The sequence below is a fragment of the Penaeus monodon genome, chromosome 13, assembly GCF_015228065.2.
Source record: "Penaeus monodon isolate SGIC_2016 chromosome 13, NSTDA_Pmon_1, whole genome shotgun sequence".
NCBI lineage: Eukaryota > Metazoa > Arthropoda > Malacostraca > Decapoda > Penaeidae > Penaeus > Penaeus monodon.
In genome coordinates, this window is record NC_051398.1 from 38,996,311 (window position 1) to 39,013,810 (window position 17,500).

General features: G+C 37.2%; 2 protein-coding genes across 3 annotated transcripts in view; one reads left to right on the forward strand and one right to left on the reverse strand.

The window, feature by feature from the left end:
- The window catches only part of LOC119580319 (transmembrane protein 62-like), a 25,539-nt gene extending 24,995 nt beyond the window's left edge, over positions 1-544 (reverse strand). The window contains exon 1 of the mRNA XM_037928404.1: positions 457-544. The gene's annotated coding sequence lies outside the window, so the exon portion shown is untranslated. The remainder of the gene's footprint in view (positions 1-456) is intronic.
- A 2,371-nt stretch (positions 545-2,915) lies between these two features.
- LOC119580320 (zinc finger protein OZF-like) lies at positions 2,916-11,460 on the forward strand. Of its 2 annotated transcripts, none has more exons than XM_037928406.1 (3): positions 2,916-3,012; positions 7,631-7,816; positions 8,040-11,460. In XM_037928406.1, exons 2-3 carry the CDS (start codon positions 7,642-7,644, stop codon positions 9,371-9,373), a joined length of 1,509 nt encoding a protein of 502 aa, XP_037784334.1. In that variant the 5' UTR covers positions 2,916-3,012; positions 7,631-7,641; the 3' UTR covers positions 9,374-11,460. The 2 variants fall into 2 exon arrangements, with proteins under 2 accessions (XP_037784334.1, XP_037784333.1); XM_037928405.1 differs by having other exon boundaries at positions 2,922-3,085.
- Positions 11,461-17,500: the final 6,040 nt, after the last annotated feature.

The window sequence follows — 17,500 nt, forward strand, 5'->3', positions numbered from 1 at the left end:
ATTACAATCGTAACATTCAAAGTTGATAATCACTACAATTTCTCATATATTTTGATTGTATATCACTGTTATATTCTCTGTGTGTTTTGTTCCTTGTATCTACATCGTTCATCTACATTTGGAATTTCCCATAAATTCTAATTGTGAACTGTCACCATTGCAAAATATTCACATCTTTCATTTAATGGCCGGATATATACTCCTGATTATTTACAAGATGAAGACTATTCATTAATAACAAGACTTTCAAGCATGACTGTAGTTGGTATTGTACGATTAATCTCTTATGATGATCACGATGACTGAGACATCAATTCGATTGATTATTAATCACATCGATATTTCTGTCTAAAGCCTGTTTAAAGTTAGCTTCATTCTCTAGTCACCCGTAATTCCATAGGCACATTCGCTATATAAACTTATCGAAATCTGAGTGTATCATCCGTGTTATCTTACCTCTCTCTACGTGGAAAAGCCGCTCAGCTTCTCGACATGTTATGGATTCGATGAGATGTTGGGGATGAAGAGTACTAAATCCCGGATACACGGAGAAAATAAGAGCTAGCCAATGTAGCCAAATTCTACAGATATTACAGAGATGAAAAGAGAACTAGCCAATATAGCCAAATTTTACAGATATTACGAAAATGAAAAGAGAACAAGCCAAAGTAGCTAAATTTTGCAGATAAAGAGATGAAAGAGAACTAGCCAATGTAGCCAATTTTTACAGATACTAAAGAGATGGAAAGAGCCAAAGTAGCCAAAATTTTAAATGTTAAAATAAGAATTCTTAAATGTGTCCCTTCTTGTTAATGTTCATAAACAAAATTAGCGTTGTAATTATTAATTAATATTATCCATTCTTCAGAAAAGTTGAGTTTTCCGTCATATTCATCCGAATGGTTCAGGAAAAACGTAAGGACCGTATGATTTTTGCATATTATTTTGACGCAAACCTAATTGACATTCAATATCTATATGGAGTCTCCATGTATTGCTTTCATCATAAGTATTATTAGTGGTTTTATCCATGATGTTTTTTAATAATTTATGGGGCATGGGTCGATAGTCCCATCGAAACATTATTGATTAATGTGAGTGTGTTAATGTATGTTATTGACGTATTATATAGTACGCTATTGGGGAATTCCAAAATGGGCTTTATCAATGATTATGAATATCATTCTATCAATGCATTTGTTATTTAGCATATTTTCAGAGAATATAAACTTATATGTTATTCACATTTTGCTTGTGAATGTGTAATTGAAATGGTTAATGGTTAAAACCAAAGAAATGTGGTAGACATCAAAGGGCATATAACACTACAGAATGGTTTAGTAGTGAAAAAGGTGTAGTGGTAGATACCTATATTTGTACACATTTCAATCGTAGTCCATTAGACACAGGTTCAAACAGAAAATATATATTCACTGGATAATTTGCCAAAACATTATTTCATTTTACATCTATTTTACATCTAAATTCCAACTCAGTTTCATTCTGTAAGTATATCAAACGGAAACTATTTTTTCGGCTAGTTTGGCTACTTCGTTGAAAAGATGGCAAGTTTGCAGTCCCTTCTTTTACCGGTTATTTTGCTGGCTTTGCGCAGCTGTAGAGAAATCGTGCGTCAGCCAACGGGGAAATTCTTGGCCTGGGTCGCAGCTGTCGTACGAAATAAGAATGAATAATTCGATGCCATGTCAGCTTACTATTCATTCATTTGTTTCCTTTGAGTACTAGCTCTTGAAATATTGAAAGCTGGCAACTAATAACGGAACTTGTAGTACAGCGGTATTGTACATATGGTATGTCTATAACCTTTGATAATATGCAGATATACAATGGATGATAGATATGACATAGTATGGCCGTATGTCTATCTGCGGAATTCTTCAATGTTAACTATCTTCGATTTTCTAGTTACATGTCACTAGTCCACACAACCCGTGTTCTAGCCTGTCATTTTAGATCAGTATAGTTTCCTTATTGTGGTGGACCATAAACGTAAGATTAAATGATAAACCACTGATTTTTTTTTAAGTGCCCGAGTACATAGTACCAAGCGCATAAATTCTTATAGACTAGTTTCTTTATATCAAGCAGATATATGCAGAAACTAGGTTACATTGGGATAAAAGATAAATCCCCTTTGGAATATGAAGGGATGTGGGCCATGCCTGTTTGAAGGAATTATCCCCACGACCGGCAATGTAGATCATAGTCTACCCTCTCGTCATTTTGATAGGTCTTGTGTTCTGGTGTATAATTCACCCATTGTAATCTGATTGAATTAGATAGGGTAATATTCTTTCGCAACTGGATCGAGTCAGATACGACCTGTTCTTTACTCATTTGCAATAAATTAGGTTATATACGACCAGCCTCCAATAAGCCTTACCGTACACTGTTCTTTAATCTTTCATGATCCATACTCTAGATAGTTCTCTATTCCTTTATAGCTTGATTATTCACCAGTCCCCATGACATTCTCAAAGAACTTTCTTCACTCATTCACGAATGAATTAGGTAAAGAATGACCAGTCTCCATAACCTGTAATGCTGGCCGTCTTTTACTTCTCTGTAATTGAAATAACCCGATTCGGTCACTCTCAGTGACTCACATATTCTAGCCTATAATGCATTTTACTGTATTATGATTAAGTGAAACACAACTTGTCCTCATTACCGATACCAAAGGTATTCTATTCCTTTGCAATCAAATTGGCTCATATTAGATCAGTTCCCATGACCTGTTCAGAAGGACATTACTCCACTGCAACTGAATTAGGTCAAATACGACCATTCTCCATGACCCATACCGTAGTGCTACACCCAATCCCCACCACTTATACCGTAGTGCTACGCCCAGTCCCCATGACCCGTACCGTAGTACGTCCTCACACCGCCATCTATCGGCCACGCGAAGAAGCACGCGATGTAAACAAGCCAGAAATATCGACCGAGGGAAGGAAGACAGACCTTAGCCTTAAAACCTTCCGGTGCCTCGTAAGTTGCCCCTCAAATGAGTCTGTCGTCAGCCAAGAAAGCATACATCTGTGAATGCTGAGCCCCCCTTTTGGTTAGTAATTGTTGACTGTAATTATCCGAGAAGAGATATAGGCGAGCACTAATAAAATTTCTTGCCGTTGCTTTGACTTCAGACTGAGATTTTGGGGAATAGATATCAGTATCGGCCAAGCGTTACTCTAACGTAATAATAGATACGGTTAAGTTGTTTTATAATCGAGTTAGAGTAGACTTTATAAGCTCCTTTGTCATTGTATTTCATATAAATATAACAATCAATGTAACGGTCAGGTATATAATATAATATATATGAAAATGTTTCAAACTCTCATAGTTAAATATAAACTCCACTTCCTGTGGATGTTGTAGTAATTTCTAGATGTAGTGATCATTTTCTTTGCATTCAGTATCAAGAAACTTTTTTGGAATCTGTATTACAAATAGTTGTACAATCACATTTTATTGAGGATGAGTAACCTAGAAAGTTTTTGGTTTCATTGGAAATGATGTCTAACATCAATAATGAAGGATCTGATCTTGCTGTCCAATAGAATGTAAAATTCTAAGATACTTTTCTTCTATAACATTTCCTTCACAAACTAACAACAAGGCTAGTAGAGAGGATGCATAACTAAAACATTCCAGGCACTTCATGACACGTACTCTTCTACTGGTGAGAGAAAATGAAGTGAAATTGAGGAGGCAGTGAAACAGTTGGACAGACTTTTAACGGATGATATAAGCATCAAATCAAATGAGGCTTTGGGAATTGCACTTGGCCCTGGTGTGATAATAGACATTAGCAACCAGTCTCTTAGAGCAAATTAGATTTGTAATAGATAATCACTTGACAATAGGGTAATCAGTTCCACCATGGCTAGGCTTTGTATAAGGTGCTGTTTCACCTTTTAATTTCCTAAATATCATGGTAATAAGGAAAATGATTGGTAGATAGTGATGGTCAGAATTCCCACCAACAGCAACAGATTTATTGGTTAAGGTAAGAAATTATCAGGGTTTGATTCAGATATATGTGTGGGTTCTATCCTGCCTCAAGATATGAGGTGAAGATTTTGTAGACCAGGCAGTGGGTAGGGGGAGAGGCAGCCCCCCTTGAAAGGGGGGTTAGGGGATGAAGCCCCCCACTTAATAAATATGAATGTGCTTCACAATAACTAAATTAAGGAGAGTTTTACTTCAATCATTCGCTTTTAACCCGCAATTTCCCTGGTACTTACCATGCCCTGCCTAGCTTTCAGGGCCGATATCATAGCTGTGCTTCGTTTGCAAAGGAGAGGAGTTGTAGATTTGTTTGAAATATGACAAAAGCTTTCAGAAAAACCTAATTTTCTCTTGGAAATTGGTGTTAGGCAACATTTCCAAATTTGCCAAGTTTTCTTTTATGATTTTCTTATCCAAGCTAGGCAGTCCAATGGAAGAACCAGGTAACAGTGCATTCAAGGAAAGGGGACAAACCTCAGTAAAGATTAAAAAAAAGTCTTCTATGCATAACTGAAACATCTTAATGTATCTATCTATCCATCTATATCTATCTATCTATCTATCTATCTATCTATCTATATACATATACATATACATATACATATACATATACCCATATATATATATATATATATATATATATATATATATATATATATATATATATATATATATATATATATATAGTTCATCTGCATAGGCAAAGAATAACGTCAAAAATGAAGGAAATATGTTGTGTCAAATGTAATGTGGAGTTTCAGTCCATGGCAATTGGGTGAGGTCCAGGTGCATAGCCTCAGGTTTGGAAATATGGCAGTGAGTAGGAACCTGGGGATGGAACTCCCAGGTTATGAGGGATTTTGGTTCATATGGCAGTGTTTGTAGATTTTAGTTGTTTACTTTGTAAGTTCAGGTAATAGCATCTCATGTGAGGGTCATCCAGGGGGACTGCCTAGAAAAATGCTAAAATTCAAAACCATTGACTGTATGATAATTTATGTTCACATGAACACATGAATAAAAAAAATAACCTGTAACTTGGTTGAATGTTAGAAATTTTTGAAGGCATGTTCAGTGAGCTGATACTTTAAACTATGTATAAAAAATCAACTTAAAGCAACACAAATGAGTATAAATAATTATCTGCAGAAGGTAAAATGAAGCTCATAATCACTTATCTGAGTCTGTAGTTCTAATTTAAACAGCCAAGCCTCCATGCAGCTCTAGCACTATCTCCTAACACTCATGACCAAGCTCTGCATATTATTACAACTACAAAAATATATAGTTACCTTCCTTGATAAGAGTTTAAACCTATTCAGTAATGCTTTTCAGGTATACAAAGATTTAAACTCTGGTTTTCAGGAAAATTTACATATTGGAACAAAGTATCATTAGTATATAGTTAGTGAGTTGTATTTGATATTACTGTGTATACCAAATATTCTAGGTAATAATATAGTAACCAGTCTGCATTAACTTTATCCTTTATACCATAGCAAATAGCCACATATATGGAAATTATAGAGGTATATTTTTTTAAAGACCTATAGATAGGAGGGTCCTGTGAGAACAATGAGTAAGTAATGACAAGAAGTTTCTAAATACACTTCCATTTATTAAAAAACAAGTATATTTAGAAAATGTAATTGAAAATAAAGAAATGTTTTAATGTGCTCAAATGAGTGCTAGAGAAAGGACTTTTGAAATGGTGGTAGACTACAGCAAGCTATGCCTCTACATCATTTAATTTATGCAGATTCAGTGCAGAGCACAGGAATTTAAAAATTAAAATTTCTCTTTTCTCTCTTTTCTCTCCTCTTCTCTTTCCTTCTCTCCCTCCCTTCCTCACCCTCTCTCTCCCACTTTTCCTCTCTCTCTCTCCTTACCTCCCTCCCTCCCTCACCTTTTCTCTCTCTCTCTCTCTCTCTGTCTGTCTCTCTCTCTCTCTCTCTCTCTCTCCCCTTTTCTTCCCCTCCCTCCTCCTCCTCTCTCTCTCTCTCTCTCTCTCTCTCTCTCTCTCTCTCCCTTTTCTCTCTCTTTACTCTCTCTTCCCCGCTCCTCTCTCTCTTTTCTCTCTCTCTCTTTTCTCCTCTTTTCTTCCCCTCTCTCTTTTCCTCTCTCTCTCCCCCCTCTCTCTCTCCCCATCTTTTTTCCTCTCTCTCTCTCTCTCTCTCTCTCTTTCCTCTCTCTCTCCCTCTCTCTCTCCTCTCTCTCTTCTCCTCTCTTTTCTCTCTCTTCCTCTCTCCTCTCTCTCTCTCCCTCCTCTCTCTCTCCTCTCCTCTCTTCTCTCTCTCTCCTCTCTCTCTCTCTCTCCTTCTCTTCCCCCCCCCCCCCCCCTTTTCCCCCCTTCCCTCTTCTCTTTCCCTCTCCTCCCCCTCCTCTCCCCTCTCTCTCTCCTCTCCTCTCTCTTCCTCTCTCTCTCTCTTCCTCCCTTTTTCTCTCCCTCCTCTCCTCTCTCCTCTCTCTTTCCCCCCCCTTTCCTCCCCTTTTCTTCCTCCCCTTTTCCCCTTCCCTCTCCCCCCCCTCTCTTCCCCTCTTCTCTCTTTTCCTCTCTCCTCCTCTTTTTCCCCTCTCTCCCCCTTTTCCTCTCTCTCTCTCTTCTCCCTCCTCTCTCTCTCTTTTTTTTCCCCCTCCCCTTTTCCCCTCCTTCTCTCTCTCCTTTCCCCTCTCTCTCTCTCTCCTCTCCTTTCCCCTCTCCCTCCTCCCCTCCCCTCCTCCTCTCTCTCTCTCTCTCTCTCTCTCTCCCTCTTTTCTTCTCCCTCTCTCTTCTCTCCTCTCTCTATCTTTTTTTCTCCCCTTTTCTCTCTCTTTTCTCTCCTCTCCCCCTCCTCTCTCCCCTCTCCCCTTCTCTCTCCCCCTTCCTCTCCTCTTCTCTCTCCTCCCCCTCTCTCTCTCCCTCTCCTTTCCTCTTCTCTTCCCCCTCTCTCTTTTCCTTCCTCTTTTCCTCCCTCTTCCTTCCCTCTCTCCTTTTTCCCCCTCTCTTCTCCTTTCCCCTCTCTTTTCTCTCTTTCTTCTCTCTCTCCCTTTTTCCCTCCCCCCCCCCCCCCCCTTTTCTCTCTCTCTCTCTCTTCTCTCTCCCCTCTATCTCTTCTTCTCTTTCTCTCTCCTCCCTCTCTCTCTCTCTCTCCTCTCTCTTCCTCCTCCCCTCTCTTCTCTTTCTTTTTTCCCCTTTTCCCTCCTTTCTCTCTTTCTCTCTCTTCTCTCTCTCCCCTCTTTTCCCCTCTCTCTCTCTCTGCTCTCTCTTCCTCCCTCCTCTCCCCCTCCCCTCTCTCTCTCTCTCCTCCCCCCCCCTCCCCCCCCCCCTCTCTCTCTCCCCTCCCTCTCTCTCTCTCTCTCTCTCTCCTCATGGTTTATTTGCATAGTAGTGCATGATTTTTTTTTTTTTTTTTTTTTTCATTTCTCATCACAGTTGTATTTAAATTATATGATTATTAGTAGGCCCACAGAACATTTTTTTATGAAATGTTTTATGTTATCCTCTTTTTTATTTGGAAATTTTCCCAAAAGCTCATATGATAGCACTTTCACATTCCTGAAGATTTCTGTTATATATTATATTTTACAAATGTCTGAGTAATGATTTTTATTGCAGTAAGTAGCCAGATGGCAACGGTAGGGGGTGAGTTGGTGGGTGGCGAACTGGGCGTGGTCCTGGAGGAAACTGGAGTAGGCGTGACATTTGTTGACCCACCTTCCCTCGAGTCCTCCAGCCTGACAGAAGATGCCCTACACAACGACCTTACTGTGTGCCAATACATACTACCACATGATGTTACGGGTCAGTTATGTTCAGATAATAGATGAAAAGATATCTTTGTTAGCATATGGCTACTATTCTGGTGCTAATGTTGTATTCTTATAGTTATTATTTACCAATTTATATGTTTTCTATTTTAAGTCAAACAGTTTTAGGTTCTTAAAATCTGGGGAACAAATTATGGGGTTAATGTAATAAGAATTATTATCTAATCTCTTATTTGTTAAAACATCTTTATTTACAGTTGCTGGATTTGAAGAGGTAGTGGAAGAAGTGGAATTAGGCTCCCCATCATGGGATAATCTCAACAAGTCTTCCTCCTCATCTTCACTTAGCCATGACTCGGGTATTAGTGCAGATCCTAGTCCTGATGTTTTCTTTACACTCATTGAGGAAACGGTGGCACCCAGTGGGTTACTTACAGCCTCCCCAGGCCAAGAAGGAGGTGAAGTCATTGTAGAAAGGATTTATGAAATGAAAGATGACCTGTGTTTTACGGAGTCTACACCAGAAATCAAGGACGAGCCTCTAGAAACAGTGGAACATTGTGTGGAATTGGAGAGTGGAGAACAGATAGTCGAACATGAAGAGCCTTGGCCCAAACGGCGAAAGAGTCAGGACGACGCTGAGGATGAGTGCGAGGCAAGCGAGGTGGAGACTAAGAAAGGGAGCCGTGTTAGAGTAGTTGCTTATCACTGCTCTGATTGTAGTGTCAATTTTACTGATGAGAGTGAATTCAGAGCTCACATGGAAGCTCACTTGATCAAACTGCAGAATTCGTGCGCGCTTTGTAGTACAGAGTTTCCAACAAAATCTGAACTTCAAGATCATATCAAAGAACATTTTTCTAAAAATTCATCTCATACCTGTAACATTTGTGAGCAAAAATTTGTTTCAAAGAGTGGTCTGAAACGTCATAAGAAGCAGCTACATAACTTTGGAAGTGTTGTTGTATTGAATACTGCTGTAAAATGTGGGGTATGTCAGGCTGTATTTTCTGATAAGGCTGCATTAAGGCAGCATGCTGCATCTCATGCTACAAGAAAGCCATTTACATGTGAAGAGTGTGGAGCAACATTTACCCAAAACGGATCACTTCAAGTCCATCTTCGCCGTCATAGAGGAGAGAAGCCATTTACCTGTCAGTTATGTGGTAATAGTTTTACCAGAGCACACAGTCTCAAAGTACATATGAAAACACACACAGGTGAGAAGCCATATGCCTGCGAATACTGTGGTGCATGTTTTGTAACTTCATCTCATCTGACAGTTCATCGGCGGACTCATACAGGTGAAAGACCCTATTCTTGTAGTGATTGTGGAGCCACATTCATAACCACTTCACACTTAAATGTACATCGAAGAGTACACACTGGAGGTGGAAACAACACTGGCACACCAGTTAGTTGTCCTCAGTGCCAAGCAACATTTAATGATCCAGCCCAGCTCCGCCATCACCGACGCACTCAGCACAGAGTGACTCACCAGCAGTCAATGCAAGTAACATGTAAAGTGTGTGACAAGCGATTTTCAACCCACTCTCAGCTAGGTAAACACATGGTGCATGAATGTGGTTGAGTTTGGCTGAATTTAGGGGGCACAATGGCTTGGATATTTAAGAATTGTAGATCTTGGTTGTTGCAAATGATGGCGTTGATCACAAAGTGATCAGCTAGATTTTCTCAGAAATTTAACAAATTTAGATGGATCAAGAATAAAAAAGCTATGAAACTTTGTAGCTATATATATAGTAAAAGAAAAGTTCTTTGGGAGCAAGACCTCTCAGTCTAAAGATTGTGAGGCCATAAATAAGTCTGATTGCCTTTTTAAGCGTTCCATAAACATCATGAACACGGCCCTAGTAGTGTCTGTCGTGTTGCGGTGATAGATGTCCCGCAAGACAGTAGTCTTGTAGCTAGTCTTGAAGTAGTCTCATGCGGGTAGTGTTTCGGTTTTGTTTTTTAGAAGATGCTGCCTTTTGATGCAAGTAGAAAAACCAAAGATTTAACTGTGCCATATGTTTTGCAGTGGAAATTACTGCAGTTTTATTTATTTATAATATGTATTCTATTTTATTTAATAACAGTATTGTTAAGTTATTTATTTCTCCTTGTTGTTTTTGTACAATAATGTGTCTTAGATTTTTGAGTGTTACCTACAAAAGTAACTCTCTTGTGTTTTAGGCTTTTAATAATCAGGGTACAATTACTTTCTGAAGCATCGGATAACTTACACGCTTAAGACTGCATAACTTGTTATACCTGCTGATCACCTAGATCAGTCATCAAGTGTTTTAGTCTACAACATAGAACAAAATCCTAGTCAGAATGTATGAGACATCATGTCAGCCATAAGTCTGGAAGATCAGCTACATAGTTTGCTGTCTCTCCACTTTCCATTATGATAGTCATAACTGTACTGAATTGCATTTTAGGAGCACTTCAAATCAATGAAGTTTCACTGACCTTGAAAAAAATAGCAGTTGGTATTGATAGTCTGTATAGGAAAATGTATAAATAAAAAAAAAACAAAAAAAGAAAAGGCAAAACAAAAATATGAAACGTAGTGTAATAAAAGACATATGACAGTTCCTTCTGAGAAATTATTGCTATTTTGAGGAAGCAATCATAGGAAAGAGATAATTTTAAGTATTTATTTATGAACAATATGATATTCATTGTACAAGTGATAACATGTACTTAACAGACCTAGAACAAAAGATTATTATTATATAACTAAGAGATGTGTAACAAAAACATTATAAGGTGTCGCAAAAGTATTAAAAAAGACATAAATTGTATACTTAAAAAACATACAGAAAAAAATTGAAGGAAATCCCTTAGTAATGCCATAGGGTTTTATGTGAACTTCAGACTTTTAAAAAACTATAACTTGCCAAAGTAGTGTGGAATAAATGGTCTTATCATTTCTGAATTGCATTGCATTGTTGTGTAATATACATCTATCTCTAAGCCAAACAATATAAACTGGTCACTTGATTGTGTGTGGCCATACGTTCCAGGTTTAATTTCCAATTCTGATTGGCTTTATATTTTTACTTTCAATAGTCTCTTAAGTAGATAAATATATTTTTGACCCTCACCCTGGATAGATTATAATTTCTGACTTTTTGTGCTCAATTATATTTGTAAATAGAAGTTAATGCATTCATGGATGTAATTTGCTCTTAAGATTTTAGTGTCACAACAAATGAACACAAGTGAATTCATGAATCCTTTAACTCTGAAAATGATTACTTGCCCTCAGAATCTGTATGGAATGTCACATTCTCATTTAGTCAGGACATCCATTTCATGTAGGCCAAGGATATTTAGTTACCCTACTGAGGTGAAAGAGATTGTTATTATCTTTTATTTTTGCCATGAATATTGTTTTCCACCTGGAAATGGATAATTGTTATGGTATGTGAGATTTTAAAAGTCTGTATGCAGAATGGCATATTGCAGTATGCCACATTTTCATCAGTTTCAAACACAAAAACTTGTCTGCCTTGGCACGCTTCTTTGTAAATAATGTAGTCAACAGAGGCCTCTTCACACAAAATTCATAGTTTTGTTGAATTTCATCTTATGGAGAGGTGTGTAGAACTGTGTGCAATAGAGTATCCAGTCACTTTTTGATGTTGAAATATACAAATGTTAATATGAAATAGTTTCCTTCACATTGCCACCTACTTCTAATGATATATCAATGCACTAGATGATTCTTATTTGTTTATATATTTTGGAATATAATTTTATGACCGTATCCCACAGTCCCTAGCTCGTTGTTGTCATGGGGGGGACTTAGGAGATGGAGACTGAGGCCCAAAGTAGGGGATCACCCTTATCTTGGACCTCAGCCCTTGCCTCAACTAATTCTGCATGGCCTTTCCTTTTCCTTCTCTTCTTCATCCCCTTATTGTGTCCACATCCTAAGGTGTGAGAGCCATACTAAAGGATAATAGACTGGTTTTGTGTCAGTCCTTAACAGCCTCCAGGAGCCATGGGAAAGGTAGTCCTTTGGTTGATCACCTCTCCCTTACCTTTTATGGGGACCCTAAGAGGTAGAGCATTCCTTTCCCCACTTATTTAAGGCTCACCATGGCCAATAATGATTTTTACTTATATTAGGGGCATTAAGGCTTGCCCCTTCATCAACTAGCCTATCTAAATTTGATTTCTCTGGTTTTCTGACCATTGCCTCTCTTTTGCGCTGGCTCTGACCACTGATACTAATACTCCCTCCTTGTCCATGCTCTCCATTCTGAATCATCCACCGAGGTCATTACTCGACCTTCAGAATGCACCACTTCCTCTCTCCCAGCATCTCATACTTCACAGTCTTCTCCATTGTTTACCCCCACTCCCCTTATTACCACTTTTCATCCTTATGGTGGTCCTACCCACAGTACTACCTAACTCCACAAAATCCTATCTTCCTCCCACCCTCTTGTGCTTCACCTCTGCAAACCTTTTGAATACTTGTTTTGGCCCAGCCAAGTAGAATTGATTCTTGTGATTCCCCCTATAGCCCCTTACTCTGACAATACCCTTTTCTTCCAACAATGTCTCCAAAAAAAGTAGGCAAAGTTTCCTTCTGCAGTCATTCCAATCATTCATGCCTTGTCACAGTTACATCTGAGTCCCAAGCCTGACTGACCCTGACTGACCTCACAGACAAACCTATTCCTACCCAACCTCTCCTTTCGTAATACTGTTTCTGTCTCCCCAAATGATTGTCCTATCAATGACAAGGACTAATCAGATTGTAAAAATGACCTCTTCATCTGCCTTGTTGACTATGATGCAGTGGCAGGACAGTGCTACACTGTTCCTCCCGAGGCTAGCTTTATTCCTATACCAATGTTGCCAGGATTAGCTTCTGTAGACATGACCTCCCCCATGAAGTTAATATTGGTGGAGTGTCCTCCCATTCTGACCATATCAACCCCTTCCCCATCAATGTCAGAAATGTTGACATTTAGGCCACCCAGACACTCACTCACTTCACAGCCTGCTGCCCTCTGTGTGCCCAACCTGGTCATAACCATTCAAATTGCTCTGCTTAGTTACACATATGGAAATTGTGGTGGCCCCATAATGTATTTTTTAGGCGCTGCCCTGCTTACAAACTTGAATCTGAGGTAGCAGTACTCAGATTCAAACTAGGCCTCACTCTATGTGACGCCAGACAGGAAGCATGCTTACGTGGTTATTCTCTCTCCGCCTATTCCAAAACTGTCCTTCACTCTGCTCTCCTTCCATCTTCTAAAGATGTCTCAGCATCTCCCCCATTGTCTCTTTCCTCTACCCCAAACCATCCTATCTTTACTTCCTCTCTCTCCCAGTCAGATTCCTTTTCCAGTGTACATCCAGATACTCCAATCTCTGCCACCTCCTCAATGCTTCCCCTCCTCCTCATCACTTTACCTGTGACACCAGGCAATCTAAACATTCCACACAATCTTTTTCCTACCACATCCTGTCCTACACCCACCTTTTCCTCTGCTCCTTGGATATCTATCCCCTCCTCCTCTGTACAAGAAAACCTTTGTTTCTCAGACTTCCCCACCCAGCTCCCCTCCAGAAATTCTTAAAGATATTCAAAACTTCCTAAACATGATCCAAGAGAATGCTCCATTCCTTCATCCACCCTCAGTCCCTCTATTCCTAATCACTTTGCATTCAAAGTATTTGCCTATATCTATCCTTCTCCTCCTCTAGTTCCCCTTACCCCTCTTCCTCCTACTCTCTCCCAAAACTTCTCATCCTCCATGTGCACCACCATTCCCTCTTCTTTCCCCATTATCCTTACCACTCCCACCTAGATGGTCATGTGACTCTCTTTTGTCACAACAGTGTCCTCCTCTGGATCCCTCCCCTCCTGACATTTTTCCTGATATTTCATCACCTTCCCGTTCCATTATCTCATTCCCTGGATTCTTCTTCTACTTCTCCAACCCCCATATCTACCCATATTACCCATAGATTGTTTGATAATGGCTCCTTTGCTTGTTTTCCTTATACAATGTTCCTTTCTCAGACACAGATATTCTCCATTTCATCCAATCACCTTACACCCTTACTTCATTTGCTCCCCCCTCTTTACCCTTTTACCATACTATTCTAACACTCAATAACCTTTGACATCACATTTTATCCTAATTATTAACACATTTTTACCTTTCTCACCACAATACTATATGACCCTGAATGTCTAGCACATTTATTTGTTTTAACCATTAACCATTTTATGAGCATAAGGATATTCAAGAAAAAATTAAATTACAAGACCACTCAAAGGCACAAGCTCAGATTTAGAGCTTATTGAACTAAGTGATGTTATTATGCACTATTAGTGACCAGTGTTCAGTTAAGGTCCTATGAAAATGTTTGAATCCAAAGAATAAAAGTCGAAATATGGATGAAAAATGCAGATGAAGGAAAATAAATTTTTATACATACTCATTATCTATCTTAGAAAATTGTGCATTTTTTTAAGGCCCATTTACACTAGGCTATTCTTAATTTTTAAAAAATATAATATTCCTTCTTAATATCACTTGTGTGATCTGAAATTTAAAGTCATAATTTGGATATATAAATCATCTGCTCTATTTGTACTGTGGGACATTCAACTAATGAAAACTAGGATATGAAAGTTATAGATTCAGATGAAAATGCTCTTCTTGCTTTATAAATACTATGAATATCTGTAATGTACAAACAAATATGCAGGTGTATGTGTATATATACTGTGTGTATAGTAATATAGATATAGCAAAGAGGAGCATACGACCATGGTGCTGCTATCTGCAATGTTAATAAGAAAAAGTACTATGTTGTGAATTGTAATATTATTTCCATTGAATGTAAGTGGGGAGCTGTAGTTTTGATTATTTAAGTAAAAAATCCAGATCACAAAGCAATCACTCATGCATGCATGATCACCAGAAACAGTATTAGTCCCTGGTCTCCAGGACCATGATATATAGAGAGAGGCTAGCTACAGTGCAAAGCTGAATATAATTCTACTGGAACAGAAAATATTAGATGTAAATAAAACTTATTGTACCTAAAGGACACAACACTAAGTGATCTCATTTCGTACCTGTTGCACTCCAGTACCTTTTTGGGGTGGGTACATGTCAAGAGATGAGTCTCATTTGAGAGGCTGCCACAGTTTACTGCATAAAGTTGCAAAATCACACAGCATGCATGGAATATTAGGAATATTTGTAATGATGGAGATTAATATTGATGTGAAAGTTTTTGATCAATGCTTAAAACAATGTTATTTTTGATTTGCTATATTCAGAATAGTAAAAAAGAAGTAATTTAGGTCCTAGATGTTTGCACTTCTCTGAAGTTACATAGGGATCAATTCTCTTAGAATGTCAGTTAGATTAAGTAGTCAACGTTAATTTTATTTAACCATGGCAAGTCTGTTGACTGACATGATTTTACAGGCAATTACATTATATAAAGTGTATGTATTTGTGTATGCACACACACACACCCACACACCCACACACACACACACACACACACACACACACACACACACACACACACACACACACACACACACACACACACACACACACACACACACACACACACACACACACACACACACACACACACAGATATATATATTATATATATATATATATATATATATATATATATATATATATATGTATATATATATATATATATATATATATATATATATATATATATATATATATATATATATATATATACATACATACATACATACATACATACATACATACATACATACATACATACATACATACACACACATGTACACACATATACACACTTTATATATATGTGTGTGTGTGTGTGTGTGTGTGTGTGTGTGTGTGTGTGTGTGTGTGTGTGTGTGTGTGTGTGTGTGTGTGTGTGTGTGTGTGTGTGTGTGACAGACAGACAGACAGAGTCACAGAAAGAGAGAGTGAGCGTGTGAGTAACATAGAGAGAGAGAGAGAGAGAGAGTGAGTGAGTGAGTGTGTGAGTAACATAGAGAGAGAGAGGGGGGGGATAATAACTACTACTGTTGGTGATTATAATGATAACTTCAATTAATGTAATTTAATTTTATTCCATTCGTTACAATTATTAATCTTGGTGTGACAGACTGTTTCATTACACTTCTAAATTCCCCCAGTGTGCAAGAAATATCCGGGATTATCATCCACTCGGGTTGTGAGGAACTGAACGCCGGTCAATAGATTGCTAGATGAGAGGCTACTACTGCACCACACAACACACAACAACAAAGATAATAATAATAATAATGATAATGACAATAATAATAATGAATGATAATAATGATAATAGTAACAATAATAATGATGATGATGATAATAATAATAATAATAATAATAATAATGATAATAATAATGATAATGATAATAATAATAATATCGCTACCACACAGCACATGATGATGTAATAATAATAATAATAATAGGCTTTATCTTATTATTATTATTATTATTATTATCATTTTTATAATGATGATAATAATGATAATAGTAATAGTAGATAACATTCATAATCGAAGAAATAAAAACTGATAACAATAATGATGATAATCATAATAATAATGATAATGATAAGAATGATAATCATGATAACAATGATAATGATCATAATAATAGTAACGATGGTAATGGTAATAAAAATGATAATATTAATACTACTACTAGCGTCCATACACGAATATGGAAAATACGAAACACTTTATAGTTTATTTTATAACTCTTTATTTTGGTCATCAACAGAGCATTTAAAAGATATTTTATAAAGAATCGCATGTGAAAACGACATACGATTATACAGAAAAGTTATGTTTATTTTTAGGCTCAAAAGAGTCAGTAAAACGTAATACAATTTGACATCATAGGCAGTATTAACAAATGGGTGATAAAAAATCGTTTGAATTTCTTTGCGTGAGATTTATAATTAAACTCGTAAGAGACTGTTTATAATGATCTTTTGATAAGAAACCAGAGTTTACGAGAATCATGCATTCAAATTTGTGTACATTCTGATGGGCAGCAAGTGAACCTTCGAATAAAGCTCCGCAAATGCTAACATTAAAAATTTCTTTTGTCATATATATATATATATATATATATATATATATATATATATATATATATATATATATATATGATATCAATAGTATAAGGAAATAATAATTATTATTCTTATCATTATCATTATCATTACTCTTACTGTTATCATTATAACTATTGTGATAAAAAAATATAAGTATAAATAGGAATAACGAAATATAGCAGTCATAGGCGCAACTGATGAATCACCACAATGTTGTTGTTTTTTTTCCTAATCGTTGTTTTCCTGTTATTGTTATTGTCTTTGTCATAATCATTATCATTGTTGCTATTAGCACCGTATTAACATTTACTTAGGCAAACGCAGGAAAATAGTAGTTTTTAGGACAATTAAGTTATAACCAATGACTCTAGCATCTTATGTCGCATTGGATGCCAGCCATTCAAAAGCCATTCACGGGACGCATTGTGTGTGAGACGGCTGATTTTGGATATGGCGTTGCAGAAAAAGCCTAATGATGATGATAATAATGATAATAATAATAATAATAATAATAATAATAATAATAATGACTATTATCATTATT